This window comes from Oncorhynchus kisutch, linkage group LG14, assembly GCF_002021735.2.
Source record: "Oncorhynchus kisutch isolate 150728-3 linkage group LG14, Okis_V2, whole genome shotgun sequence".
Taxonomy (NCBI): Eukaryota; Metazoa; Chordata; class Actinopteri; order Salmoniformes; family Salmonidae; genus Oncorhynchus; species Oncorhynchus kisutch.
In genome coordinates, this window is record NC_034187.2 from 33,010,511 (window position 1) to 33,025,667 (window position 15,157).

The 15,157-nt window shown below is 44.5% G+C and overlaps 1 protein-coding gene across 2 annotated transcripts in view; it reads left to right on the plus strand.

Moving 5' to 3' along the window:
• The window catches only part of LOC109903938 (T-lymphoma invasion and metastasis-inducing protein 2-like), a 114,221-nt gene that overhangs the window by 59,549 nt on the left and 39,515 nt on the right, over positions 1–15,157 (plus strand). For both annotated transcript variants that reach the window (XM_020500961.2, XM_031788268.1), the window contains 5 exons: positions 5,509–5,676; positions 8,215–8,319; positions 8,459–8,537; positions 8,678–8,767; positions 8,897–9,130. In XM_020500961.2, coding sequence (XP_020356550.1) covers positions 5,509–5,676; positions 8,215–8,319; positions 8,459–8,537; positions 8,678–8,767; positions 8,897–9,130 — 676 coding nt within the window. The remainder of the gene's footprint in view (positions 1–5,508; positions 5,677–8,214; positions 8,320–8,458; positions 8,538–8,677; positions 8,768–8,896; positions 9,131–15,157) is intronic.

Consider the following 15,157-nt stretch of genomic DNA (forward strand, 5'->3'; position numbering starts at 1 on the left):
TTGTCCTGAATGTGTTGGGATCTATGGGACAGATAGTTTGACATGGGTGGTCTGGTCACAATGAACACACAGCGAGAGCAGTATATCTGTGCGGCAGCCTCGCGTCACCCCTCTGGACACAAAGCTCTGCATTGAGATGGAGTCGGAGAGTAGCGGACCAGGGTGAATGTGGCCAATGTTAAAACCACATAGCCACCTCTTACACCAAATGCTCCACCCAGCCACAGAGTAGGATGTGGCTGAAGAAGGGACAAAGGTGGCCTTTCTTCAGGACGAGCTTTCAATGTTGTTGGGAAAGTGTCACAATCTTTTACCCGTTTCCCCCCTCCACCCGGGAGTTGGATGAGGACACGTCTTTCCCAGAGGCCATTTTTAATTTATGAAGAGATTTATGATCTAATGGCTCAGAGAAGAGACGAGCCAGCTTCATTGATTGTAGCCCTATTTGCATTTCAACCTGTCTCTCTGATCCAGTCAACACGCTGTCTCCTGTTTGATGGCTTTGACTTGTTCTCTACCGTTTTTGGGTCTTTCTGGATCTTCATTTCAGCAATGGTTCTATTAATCAATCATCTCCAACTCCCATAACCCACTGAAGGATTGGGGGGGGGGGGTGTGTGGCTATGTTCTTTTATGAGATGGGCTTCTCCACAGCTGTCTCAACAGGCTGGTGATCTGTTGACATTGTTTAAACAGGCTAGGAAGGAATGCTGCAAATCGGGGGGAGCTTCAGCTTGTTGATGAGGGATATGGAGGGCTCTGACGGTGGCTGCCAGCGAACCCTCATCACCTGTATCCCTTAGGAATTAATGGCATCATGGTGCTCCTGTACAAATCTTGGGCTCTCCAGAGGCTGTGACAGACCATGTCAGTCCTGTGAGATCCCCCTGACCCCCATTCCCCCACCATGCCCCTGTTCCACCTGTCACCGCCTCTATTCAACCAGCAGCTCTCTGACCTGTTGTACTGTAGTTGACGGTAAGGAAGTCCCGGTGATGTTAGCTTCTCCCTGCTTTCAAAAAAGCTTTTCGGCGAAGCAGAACATAACATTATGTTAGGTCAGCAACTAGTCACAGAAAGCATACAGCGATTTGAGGAGTCACAAAAAGCAAAGAGAGGAGTCACAAAAAGCAGAAATATTGATAAAATGTATCACTAACCTTTGATATTCTTCATCAGATGACACTCGCAGGACAACATGTTACACAATACATGTATGTTTTGTTCGATCAAGTTCATATTTATATCCAAAAACCCCAGTTTACATTCGGCTCAGAGACACGTCAAATCAGAGAAATACTCATAATAAACATTAATAAAATAAGTGTTATTCACAGATTTAAAGATATATTTCTCCTTAATGCAACCGCTGTGTCAGATTTCAAAAAAGCTTTACGGAAAAAGCAAACCATGCAATAATCTGAGTACAGTCCCAGACGACATACACAACCCAATATTATATCCGCCATGTTGGAGTCAACATAAGTCAGAAATAGCATTATAAATATTCACTTACCTTTGATGATCTTCATCAGAAGGCACTCCCAGGAATCCCCGTTCCACAATAAATGTTTGATTTGTTCCATAAAGTCCATAATTTATGTCCATTTCTCCTTTTGTTAGGGCATTTAGTAAACAAATCAAAACTCACGAGGCGCGGGCAAGTCCAGTGTAAATGTCGGACAAAAATTTTAAAAAGTTATATTACTGGTCGTAGAAACAAATCAAACGATGTATATAAACAATCTTTAGGATGTTTTTATCATAAATGTTCAATAATGTCCCAACCGGAGAATTCATTTGTCTGTAGAAAAGCAATGGAACTAGAGGTAACTTTTTCATGGCCTTGAGTTACAAGACTGAGGCTGCTGACAGACATCTGACTCATTCCCCTCTCATTCAGCCCCCCTTCACAGTAGAAGCCTGAAACAACGTTCTAAAGACTGTTGAAATCTAGTGGAAGCCTTAGGAAGTGCAAGATGACCCATATCCCACTGTATATTCAATAGGGGCTGAGTTGAAAACCTACAAACCTCAGATTTCCCACTTCCTGGTTGGATTTATTCTCAGGTGTTTGCCTGCCATATGAGTTCTGTTATACTCACAGACATCATTCAAACAGTTTTAGAAACTTCAGAGTGTTTTCTACCCAATACTACTAATAATATGCATATATTAGCATCTTGGACTGAGTAGGAGGCAGTTTACTCTGGGCAAGCTTTTCATCCAAACACGAAAATGCTGCCCCCTATCCATAAGAAGTTTTAATACATTTCCTCTCGTTTAAAAAAAATGGTACATTTCGATGTTACACGAAGATTTGCCCGAGCTGTAGTATTTGTATGTTCACCTGTTGCTAGAAGGTACTGTTCAGAGTTGAAAGTGTTTTGGAGTGGTGGTTAGCGCTGACATGAAGTGTCCATTACTCTTGATTCCATTTTAGAAGGTACCGGATGGTTGTTGGCTGCTAGAAATGATTCCCCCTCTTAAGTTAGGAAATACTGAAGTTTGGGTTTGCAAACAAACACACACATATTGAGGGCTGATGCATGCTGAGGCTTGGCTTGGCCTGTGGAAAGTTGACCAGGCCATTACAACCCTGCCTGGGGCCATGAATGAGTGCACAGTCACTCGGCAGCTACTGGGCTTGAGGTGAAGAGGCAGACTGGTCACCAAGCGCCAACTGAACGTTTAGTTTCCAGTCACACCGTGTTAGATGGACAGACAGACAGGGTGGATGTTATGCAACCTTTGCCATGACAACCCGTTTTTCTCTCTGAATGTATAAACATGGCCTCATTAACCCACAGGAGAGGACAGAAAGTTGTAGAAGAACCAGCTCTCTGTTGCTTGTCTACCCAAAGGTTTGAGCAACACATTGGCCAAAACATTGGTAGGCTTTATGCTGGCAGTGTTCTGTCAGGTTATTCTTTCCAAATGGACATGTTGTTGGAATATTCAATGACTGTTTTCTTGTACGTTTGTATGTTTTTTTCTAGCCACCTTGGTCAGAAAGCCACTTTGTTTGTGTTTGTGTGTGTGTGTGTGTGTGTGTGTGTGTGTTTTCTTGTACGTTTGTATGTTTTTTTCTAGCCACCTTGGTCAGAAAGCCACTTTGTTTGTGTGTGTGTTTGTGTGTGTGTGTGTGTGTGTTTTCTTGTACGTTTGTATGTTTTTTTCTAGCCACCTTGGTCAGAAAGCCACTTTGTTTGTGTTTGTGTGTGTGTGTGTGTGTGTGTGTGTTTTCTTGTACGTTTGTATGTTTTTTTCTAGCCACCTTGGTCAGAAAGCCACTTTGTTTGTGTGTGTGTGTGTGTGTGTGTGTGTGTGTGTGTGTGTGTGTGTGTGTGTGTGTGTGAAATCCCCAAAAGTCCCCACAAGGATAGTTAAAAAAGGAGAATTGTCCCTTGTTGGGACCTGGGGATAAAGGCTATTTTAGGGTTAGGTTAGGGAAACTAGGATTTTGAATGGAACTACATTTTAGGTCCCCACAAGGATAGTAAAACGTATGTGAGTGTGACGCATATGTTTATGCCCGACAAACATAGACCGAGTCAAAGAGACCGTAAGCTCCCAGTCAGGTCTCTGGGGGAGAATGTCTCCCAAGGTTTTCCTCTGTGACACACCAGCAGACAGACAGACCGCATCCAGGAGCCACACACACCACTCTGTTGGCTCTCCAAGTGGCAGACCTCCACCTCTCTCCTCCAGACCTTACCATAGCAACTGGAAATGTCTATCTCGTTGTGACTTTTGAAACATGTTTGAGTGGGTCTTCGCGATGTGGAGCCTGTATAGCAGCTGTGGTCTGTGGTGTTACTGTGGCGTCGCCCACAATCTCATTCCCTTCAGAGACATGGAGTCGCAACCAAAAGCCAAATACTGCAGCTTCTGAGGCCCAGTGGCAGGACACAACCCAGCATTAATGCTAACCCCAACCTCATTGTTAATGTGGATAGGGAATAATTGGCCTAAGGGCCTCAGATGGTCTCCTGGAAAGAGCCTGTAAAGGCAGCCATTAATCCGTCACTAAACATGAAATCATCTGGATGGCACTTAGAACTAAATGGGGCTATTATTATCATGATGATGCTAAGTCTTTTTGTAGATCTGTGCAGATGTCGCCCGTCTAGACACGTTCCTCGCAAACTCTGCCAATAGCCCCCTGTAATCAATCCTCTTGTGTACACCATCATTATGATGGTTATTATATGAAACGACTCCACCCTGCGATGTCTAAATGGCTAATTGCATGACATCTCTGCACTGAACTTTGAGCCACTGCCAGTTTCTGCATCGGTTTAATGGAAACCTATTGATCTGTCCGCTGACTGTTTATCTCTCTCGCTATCTTGCCCTCTCTCTCTCACCATCTCGCCCTATCTCTCTCGCCATCTTGCCCTCCCTCCCTCTCTCGCCATCTGGCCCTCACTCTCTCTCTCTCGCCATCTTGCCCTCTCTCTCTCGCCATCTCGCCCTATCTCTCTCGCCATCTCGCCCTCTCTCTCTCTCTCTCTCTCGCCCTCTCTCTCTTGCCATCTTGCCCTCTCTCTCTCCTCTCTCGCCCTCTCTCTCTCGCCCTCTCTCTCTCGCCATCTCGCCCTCTCTCTCTCGCCATCTCGCCCTCTCTCTCTCGCCATCTCGCCCCCTCTCTCTCTCGCCATCTCTCTCTCGCCATCTCTCTCTCTCTCGCCCTCTCTCTCTTGCCCTCTCTCTCTCTTGCCCTCTCTCTCTTGCCCTCTCTCTCTCTTGCCCTCTCTCTCTCTTGCCCTCTCTCTGCCCTCTCTGCCCTCTCTCTCTCTCGCCATCTCGCCCTCTCGCCATCTCGCCCTCTCTCTCTCGCCCTCTCTCTCTCTCTCTCGCCCTCGCTCTCTCGCCATCTCTCTCTCGCCATCTCTCTCTTGCCCTCTCTCTCTCTCGCCATCTCGCCCTCTCTCTCTCGCCATCTCGCCCCCTCTCTCTCTCGCCCTCGCTCTCTCGCCATCTCTCTCTCGCCATCTCTCTCTTGCCCTCTCTCTCTCTCGCCATCTTGCCCTCTCTCTCTCGCCATCTTGCCCTCTCTCTCTCGCCATCTTGCCATCTTGCCCTCTCTCTCTCTCTCGCCATCTTGCCCTCTCTCTCTCTCTCTCGCCATCTTGCCCTCTCTCTCTCTCTCTCGCCATCTTGCCCTCTCTCTCTCGCTCTCTCTCGCCATCTTGCCCTCTCTCTCTCGCTCTCTCTCACCATCTTGCCCTCTCTCTCTCGCTCTCTCTCACCATCTTGCCCTCTCTCTCTCTCTCGCCATCTTGCCCTCTCTCTCTCTCGCCATCTTGCCCTCGCCCTCTCTCTCTCGCCCTCTCTCTCTCGCCCTCTCTCTTGCCATCTTGCCCTCTCTCTCTCTCTCTCGCCATTTTGCCCTCTCTCTCTCTCGCCATTTTGCCCTCTCTCTCACCATCTCGCCCTCTCTCGCCATCTCTCTCTCTCCCGCCATCTCGCCCTCTCTCTCTCCCGCCATCTCTCTACTTTCAGAGACTGGACAGCTTGGCCAACCACTACTCTCTGGCTCCCCCCGAGGGTGGCCTTTGGGAGAGCAGTGGAGAAACACTGACCTGTGTGTACATGCCCGACAGCCACGCCATCCAAGTGCCTATGAGACGAGACCATACAGTGGCTGATGTCGTCTCCCTAGCCTGCAAGGTGAGAGTCACAGAGAAGGGATTTTGTTATGATGTTCCCATTCCCAAAACGAAGCCCTGTGAGTGTTAATATTATGGCAGATATATCTTTGATTTGAATAGAGGCACTTAAGAGAGAAGCTTTTACTTTAGGTTATGCCTTGCTTTTATTGACCCTGCTTTTATTTATTTTTTAAACGACACTCTGTCAATGTAATCATGTTAAAAGCTCCAATCTGTGAGTAATTTGACCAACCCACGCTCTACTGCCATTTGTGACACACTCATGTATTTATTTATTCTTATGCCCATTGTAGAACTCTGGCTTGTACAGCAGACAGTTCCAGAGGTTTACTGTCTCTGTCTCATTGTCTGTCTGTCTCTGTCTCATTGTCTGGCCGTCTCTGTCTCATTGTCTGGCCGCCTCTGTCTCATTGTCTGGCCGCCTCTGTCTCATTGTCTGGCCGCCTCTGTCACATGTGACACACACTCACCTGCCCTCACTCTGTCTCTCAGGTGTGTGACCGAGTGGATGGCTAGCTCGTTCACCTACACTTCTTGTGCCGGGACGATACCAGGATCGCGATACTTGTTAGTATCATGACAAGGAGACACAAAGACGATTTTTAACTTCTTTAGGAAAACAGCCCTATTGTTGGAAATGAACATTGTCATCCGAACGATATCATAACCGCCATCGATAAGAGACAGTACTGTGCATCCTTATTCATTTACCTGGCTAAGGCTTTCGACTCTGTCAATCACAATATTCTAATCGGCAGACTCAACAGCCTTGGTTTCTCAAATGACTGCCTCGCTTGGTTCACCAACTACTTCTCTGATAAAGTTCAGTATGTCAATTCGGAGGGCCTGTTATCCGGACCTCTGGCAGTCTCTATGGGGGTGCCACAGGGTTCAATTCTCGGGCCGACTCTTTTTCTGTATATATCAATGATGTCTCTCTTGCTGCGGGTGATTCTTTGATCCACCTCTACACAGATGACACCATTCTGTATACCTCTGACCCTTCTTTGGACACTGTGTTAACTAACCTCCAGACGAGCTTCAATGCCATACAACTCCCCTTCTGTGGCCTCCAACTGCTCTTAAACGCAAGTAAAACTAAATGCTTGCTCTTCAACCAATCGCTGCCCGCACCTGCCTGTCCGTCCAGCATCACTACTCTGGTCGGTTCTGACTTAGAATATGTGGACAACTACAAATACCTAGGTGTCTGGTTGGACTGTAAACCCTCCTTCCAGACTCATATTAAACATCTCCAATCCAAAATGTAATCTAGAATCGGCTTCCTATTTCGCAACAAAGCCTCCTTCACTCATGCTGCCAAACATACCCTCGTGAAACTGACCATCCTACCGATCCTAGACTTTGGCGATGTCATTTACAAAATAGCCTCCAACACTCTACTCAGCAAATTGGATGCAGTCTGTCACAGTGCCATCGGTTTTGTCACCAAAGCCCCATATACTACCCACCACTGCGACCTGTATGATCTCGTTGGCTGGCCCTCGCTTCATACTCGTCACCAAACCCACTGGCTTCAGGTCATCTACAAGCGTCTGCTAGGTAAAGCCCCGCCTTATCTCAGCTCACTGGTCACCATAGCAGCACCCACCCGTAGCACGAGCTCCAGCAGGTATATCTCACTGGTCACCCCCAAAGCTAATTCTTCCTTTGGCCGCCTCTCCTTCCAGTTCTCTGCTACCAATGACTGGAACGATCTGCAAAAATCTCTGAAGCTGGAGACTCTTACCTCCCTCACTAGCTTTAATCACCTGCTGTCAGAGCAGCTCACAGATCAACGCATCTGTACGTAACTCATCTGTAAATAGCCCATCCAATCTACCTCATCCCCATACTGTATTTATTTATTTATCTTGCTCCTTTGCACCCCAGTATATCAACTTGCACATTCATCTTCTGCACATCCTACCATTCCAGTGTTTAATTGCTATATTGTAATTACTTCGCCACCATGGCCTATTTATTGCCTTACCTCTCTTATCCATTTGCACTCACTGTATATAGATTTTTCTACTGTATTATTGACTGTATGTTTATTTATTCCATGTGTAACTCTGTGTTGTATGTGTCGAACTGCTTTGCTTTATCTTGGCCAGGTCGCAGTTGCGAATGAGAGCTTGTTCTCAACTAGCCTACCTGGTTAAATAAAGGTGAAATAAAAAATAAATTCAGAGTCACATTTGTTTTCCAAGCTAAAGCACACAATATTTATACAGCAGGTTTTTAAAGGACCGTGTTTTCATTTTTGCCATTTCGCGACGCTGGTATTGTCACAGCCCTACACACAGCACAGACACATGTACACACACACTTTATTAATTCCACAGGTCATACTCGATGCCACTTCATCTTAATCACCTTGGAGCTGTAAGTGAAGACGTCCCATGTCACATGATACAACAGCACAGAAATAACCAAATGCCTTTTTTGTTGAGACCAGGTATCTGGCCTAGACTAGTTGTATTTGCTGTGTATTGCTGCATTCAGGGCGTTTGACAGTGTTTTCCTGTCACAGTTGAATCAGCTGGACCCTAGCCTGCACTGCCTCAGACTACACAGATGCTTGGCCCAGAACGTAGAGGTCCGCACCCCTGCACCGAGCGAACTACTACATGACCTGGTGAGAAAACACACTATTCAGCATAATACTACTTCCCTGGAAATGCATAGAACACTAACGTTGTTTCAGTTGTGTTGAACATCACTGGTTGACGTGTGGAGTTGTGGTTTCTAAGCTGAGTTGTCCCTCTTTTGTGCAGTTGTATGACGAGCTTGAGGTGTTCCTGCTGAATGTGTTCACCTTGCAGATGACCAGACCTGCCTGCACTGGGGACTTTGGTGAGTGTTTTTGTTCTCTAGCAGACAGGGAACCGTATGTGTGTCATTGCCACAGACATCCTATAAATAATTGGCTGTATGTAATTATTATGGTCATTGCACCCTGCGAACCATCGTTCTTCTCTCGTCTCTGTTGTCAGGCTTTGCTGTGACAGGCCACATAGACGGACAGAGGAACAGCCGCGTCTTTGTCAGTGAGGTGCTGTCTGATGGACTGGCCTTTAGTGAAGGTATGTTCACTTGACTTTGACTTCAACATGATTCATATTGAAGTGTTCATACGTATCTCGATGGTACTGTGTAAATATAGTGTGCCCTTATTTCTTCCTGTGTTTGTTTTGTGTTCGTTCCTCTCCCAGGGCTGAGACCAGATGATGAGATTGTGGTTCTGAACGGTCGAGGCGTGTCCACTCTGGACCTGGGTCTGATCCAGATGTTGTTTTCGGAGCAGACCCTCCAGCTGACCCTCAGACGGGAAGCCGCGTCCACCTCACCCCTAAACTCTGGTCCCTCGACCCCGACCCAACTTCCCAACCAATCACAGCTTCTGCAGGACTTCCTGGACACACACCACCGTGCCAAGTCCAGCACAGGTGAGAAGGCCTACATACATACATACATACATACATACATACAGTTTTGTTTTTAGTTTTGGCAAGTCGGTTAGGACATCTACTTTGTGCAGGACACAACTCATTTTTCCAATAACTGTTTACAGACACAGTGAATTATAAGTTAAATACTCTATCACAATTCCAGTGGGTCAGAAGTTTACATACACTAAGTTGACTGTGCCTTTAAACAGTTTGGGAAATTCCAGAAAATGATGTCATGTGGATGTATTTCAAGGCCTACCTTCAAACTCAGTGCCTCTTTGCTTGACATCATGGGAAAATCAAAGGAAATCAGCCAAAAAATTGAAGACCTCCATAAGTCTGGTTCTTCCTTAGGAGCAATTTACAAACGCCTGAAGGTACCACGTTTATCTGTACAAACAATAGTACGCAAGTATAAACACCATGGGACCATGCAGCCATCGTACCGCTCAGGAAGGAGACGCGTTCTGTCTCCTAGAGATTAACGTACTTTGGTGCGAAAAGTGCAAATGAATCCCAAAACAACAGCAAAGGACACTGAAGATTCTGGAGGAAACAGGTACAAAAATATCTATATCCACAGTAAAATGAGTCCTGTATTGACATAGCCTGAAAGGCCGCTCAGCAAGAAAGAAGACACTGCTCCACCATAAAAAAGCCAGGCTACGGTTTGCAACTGCACACAGGGACAAAGATCATACTTTTTGGAGAAACTTCACAAAATAGATGGCATCATGAGGGAGGAAAATGAGGTGGATATATTGAAGCAACATCTCAAGACATCAGTCAGGAAGTTAAAGCTTGGTCACAAATGGGTCTTCCAAATGGACAATGACCGCAAGCATACTTCCAAAGTTGTGGCAAAATGGCTTAAGGTCAACAAAGTCAAGGTATTGGAGTGGCCATCACAAAGCCCTGACCACGATCCTATAGAAAATCTGTGGGCAGAACTGAAAAAGCATGTGCGAGCAAGGAGGCCTACAAACCTGACTCAGTTACTCCAGCTCTGTCAGGAGGAATGGGCCAAAATTCACCCAACTTATTGTGGGAAGCTTGTGGAAGGCTACCAAAAACGTTTGACCCAAGTTAAACAATTGAAAGGCGATGCTACCATATACTAATTGATGGTATGTAAACTTCTGACCCACTGGGAATGTGATGAAATAAATCAAAGCTGAAATAAATAATTCTCTATACTATTATTCTAACATTTCACATTCTTAAAATAAAGTGGTGATCCTAGCTAACCTAAGACGGGGAATTTTTACTGCTATTAAATGTCAGGGATTGTGAAAAACTAAGTTTACATGTATTTGACTAAGGTGTATGTAAACCTCCGACTTCAACTGTGCGTACCCACTCACTAACGCACACACCCAGTACTGTGTCTTTACCAAAAGGCTGGTATGCATCACTTCACAGGTCTTAACACAGTTACTAGAACTGGCATCAATTGTGTGATGGAGCTCAGCATCAGCTGGTGTACTGTGAAGCTGGGTTGTCACCAACAATCACAGTAGACAGACAGACTGATAATGCATTGATGTTGACCTTGGCTTGGTATTGTATACGGCATCTACTGTTCATTGAGTGCAGTACTGCAAGTGTTCCTGGCTGTGGCAGGTGGCCGGTGAGAGAGAGTCAGGGTCATACTTCCACAGAATTGCTTCTACTTGGCAGCTACTGTGTGGGAGGACTGAGCCTACTGTCAGCATGTGTGGGTGCCACCAACACGTTCTCTGAAAACAGTCTATCGGCAAGCTGTTGCCCTGCCTTGCTTTTCTCCACCAGTGTGATATCATAAATGAAATTATGCCAGAATATCAGAAAAATGCTGATGGGTTCTGTGGAAATTTGTTTTGGTATGAAATTACCATACCATGTTTTTTATTTGATTTTTTACCTTTATTTTAGCAGGAAGTCACCATTGAGACCAGTGTCTCTTTTTCAAGATGGCCCTCCAGTGGGGGCTGTTGAGGGGAGGATGGCCCATAATAATGGCTGGAATGGTGTCAATGGAATGGTATCAAACACATCACAGATGAGGTTTCCATGTGGTTGATATCATTCCATTGACTCCATTCCAGCCATTATTAGTAGCCGTTTTGCAAACTTCAGACGTGCAGCAATGTTTTTTTTGGACAGCTGTGGCTTTTTCCGTGGTGTCCTCCCATGAACACCATTCTTGTTTAGTGTTTTACGTATCGTAGACTCATCAGAGATGTTAACATGTTCCAGGGATTTCTGTAAGTCTTTAGCTGACACTCTATGATTGTTCTTAACCTCATTGAGCTTTCTGCGCTGTGCTCTTGCAGTCATCTTTGCAGGACGGCCACTCATATGGAGAGTAGTAACAGTGCTGAACATTCTACATTTATAGACAGTTTGTCTTACTGTGGACTGATGAACATCAAGGCTTTTAGAGATACTTTCGTAACCCTTTCCAGCTTTATGCAAGTCAACAATTCTTAATATTAGGTCTTCTGAGATCTCTTTTCTTCAAGGCATGGTTCACACCGGGCAATGCTTCTTGTGAATAGCAAACTCAAATATTCAATATAGACAAGAAAAATACAGTAATATGTGTGTTATTAGTTTAAGCACACTGTGTCTATTGTGACTAAGTTGAAGATCAGATCACATTTTATGACCAATTTATGCAGGTAATTCCAGGGTTCACATACTTTTTCTTGCCACTGTATATACAATTTCATAGGACAAAAAAACCAAATACGATATAAAACGAGTAAAATACAGCAGGACACATATTGCACAGACAAACATAAACATACACGAAACACAATCAACTAAAACAAACACATTTTAAACATTATATTAAAAAGAAACAAATCAATCCTTTAACAAAGGATTTGGTTGACATTTCTCTCACACTATCTCTCACTCTCTCACCCTCACACACAGTCCTCCCTACGTCTGCTTATGTCTGTAGAGATGCGGACTTATGTTCAGGGGAGAGTGTTCTGATAAGGTGGAGTATTACTGAAGGTCTCTGTATTGAAGGCGTAGTTTCCAGGACTGACACGATGAGGCAGTGTTCTGGAGTCAAGCCTACCTCCTATGCAGCCAGCTGGGACAGTCACAGTTGGATGAGCATGCTTTGGTCTTTTTTAAATTGCACAACATTTCACTTCTCTGGTTGGCGATACTTTCAAAGGTAAGGGTATCATAGTAAATGGCCATGTTTTCTTGCCACACATCTAAATGTATCACGTCTTTTAAAGAAGTGCCTGTTATAGACTGGAAATGAAGCTTGTGTCATTTATTTTGCTGGTGATGCTTCAGTCTATAGTCTTTCTACACTGAGTGGACAAAAAAATGAGGAACACCGTCCTAATATTGAGTTGCACTCAGAACAGTCTCAATTCGGCGGGGCATGGACTCTACACGGTGTCAAGCGTTCCACAGGGACGCCGGCCCATGTTGACTCCAATGCTTCCCACGGTTGTGCCAAGTTGGCTGGATTTCCTTTGGGTGGTGGACCATTCTTGATACACACGGGAAACTGTCGAGCGTGAAAAACACAATGGCGTTGCAGTTCTTGACGCACTCAAACCGGTTCACCTGGCACCTACTACCATACCGTGTTCAGAGGCACTTAAATGTTTTGTCTTGCCCATTCACCATCTGAATAGCACACATACACAATCCATGTCTCAATTGTCTCAAGGTTTAAAAATCCTTCTTTATCCTGTCTCCTCCCCTTCATCTACACTGATTGAAGTGGATTTAACAAGTGACATCAATAAGGGATCATAGCTGTCACCTGGATTCACCTGGTCAGTGTATGAAATGGGAAGAGTTCCTAATCTTTTGAACACTGTGTAGTTTTGCTCGATAGTGAAATTAGGATGGATTTCCATGCAGCAAGTTAAATATGAGGGTTTTTCTCACCATGCTATTTATACAGATAGGGTTTTCATGTCATTATGCTTAATTTATTCTGAGTATGAGAACTGAGAAGGTTTCTCTTTTGAGTATTTGGGGTGTTGAGTTCTCACAGTTTGTACTAGAGAAGTGGTTCCTTTTCCATTCCGGTGACCACCGAATCCCCATCAAAAGCTCTTGCGGACCACCATTTGAGTGGTTGCGGAATATTTATAATATAAAATATCTTGCCGTCAACTAGTTGAAAACCACTGTACTGGAGAGAGTTAAATACAGTCATTTGTCACTACAACATCCTGAACCAAAACCACAGGCAACACTTCACACTGCAGGACTGGTGATGACATGCAGCAAAATTTACCAAAAACTGTGTAGCCACTGGCTTATCACTTAGTTGAAGATAAAACCATCTTACACAGTGCCCCCCCCCCCCCCCCCCCACACACACACATACACACACACATACACACACACACTAGTGAGAGATGAGATAGAGGCCAGCAACATGGGTGCAGTTTCCTCCTCTACCTCTAGAGGGGGTGCTATCCCAGTCAGGCTAATGAGGGTGATGAGAGGTAAACTCTGAACCATCCTGGAGTGTGCCAACATCACGCTATACCACTCTTTTTTTTTTAATTTTATTTCACCTTTATTTAACCAGGTAGGCTAGTTGAGAACAAGTTCTCATTTGCAACTGCAACCTGGCCAAGATAAAGCATAGCAGTGTGAACAGACAACACAGAGTTACACATGGAGTAAACAATTAACAAGTCAATACCACAGTAGAAAAAAAGGGGGAGTCTATATACATTGTGTGCAAAAGGCATGAGGAGGTAGGCGAATAATTACAATTTTGCAGATTAATAACACTGGAGTGATAAATGATCAGATGGTCATGTACAGGTAGAGATATTGATGTGCAAAAGAGCAGAAAAGTAAATAAATAAAAACAGTATGGGGATGAGGTAGGTAAAAATGGGTGGGCTATTTACCGATGCAGCGATCGGTTAACTGCTCAGATAGCAGATGTTTGAAGTTGGTGAGGAAGATAAAAGTCTCCAACTCTATAGTAGAAGGCAGCACCCCTGGTGTGTGTTGGAAATGTTCTGTAACATGTTATATTGATTTGAGATGTGCGTGGCAGGGTTATAATAGTCATAACTAGTCATAACCTGAAATAATATGGTTGTAACACTGTCATCAGCCATATATTTACACCTGTTGTGACATACACTGCACGGTTGGTTATGACACCTATATAAGAGGGTTAAAACCAACGTTTATTCAAATGTTTTTTCCCTGCCAAGACATTTCCTTTCGTTTTTAGGTTGCTTCTTAAGTCCTCTGTTGTTGTTGTAACAAATTATTTACAGTCATGTTTGTTTCATCATATTTTAAATAGCTTACAGGAAATACACTTTATGACACTGTCAAGGCATTATGACCATCCTGTGTCACTTTACTTAGTGCGTGTCTGACATCAATGTGTGCACAATTACAATAACATTCATTTTAATATGGTCAATTTCAGAAAATTGTATATAACATGAACATAGTGTTGACAAATAGGCTATGGTGTAATGTTTTTTTTGTTGCCATGTGTGGTGGGTTTTGGCACTCTTGTGTAGGTGTCATAACCAGCCGTACATATCGGTCTAAAGGTCTAAATATATGTCATGACAGTGTTATGACCATGTTATGTCAGCTGTTATGACATATGACCTGGTTATGACTGTGTCAACATGTTGTGACGCTGGGTGTCAAGTAAAGTGTTAACCAAATCTTTATCTCCCAGAATACAATGAAAAGGTCAATCCCGTTGATTGTGCTCATGTGCTGAGTTGATTTCCCACAAGCCTGTGAGTTTGTTAGAAACAGGGAGGGAGGGTAGATGTCCCTACCAGCCCCAGTAACTGTAATCCGATCTAGCCCCAGTTAATCCAGCCAGGTGCCTTTTTAACCAGGAGCAGCGTGTGGCTGAGCCCTTTCCAAAATGGGATTTTCAGGAAAGATACAACATGAGTATATTATCAACAGCTTTCTCCTAAGACCATGTCTAACAAACTAGAGGATTTGTTTTCTTGTCTGACTAGTGGGAAGACCTCTTCTCTGTGATGT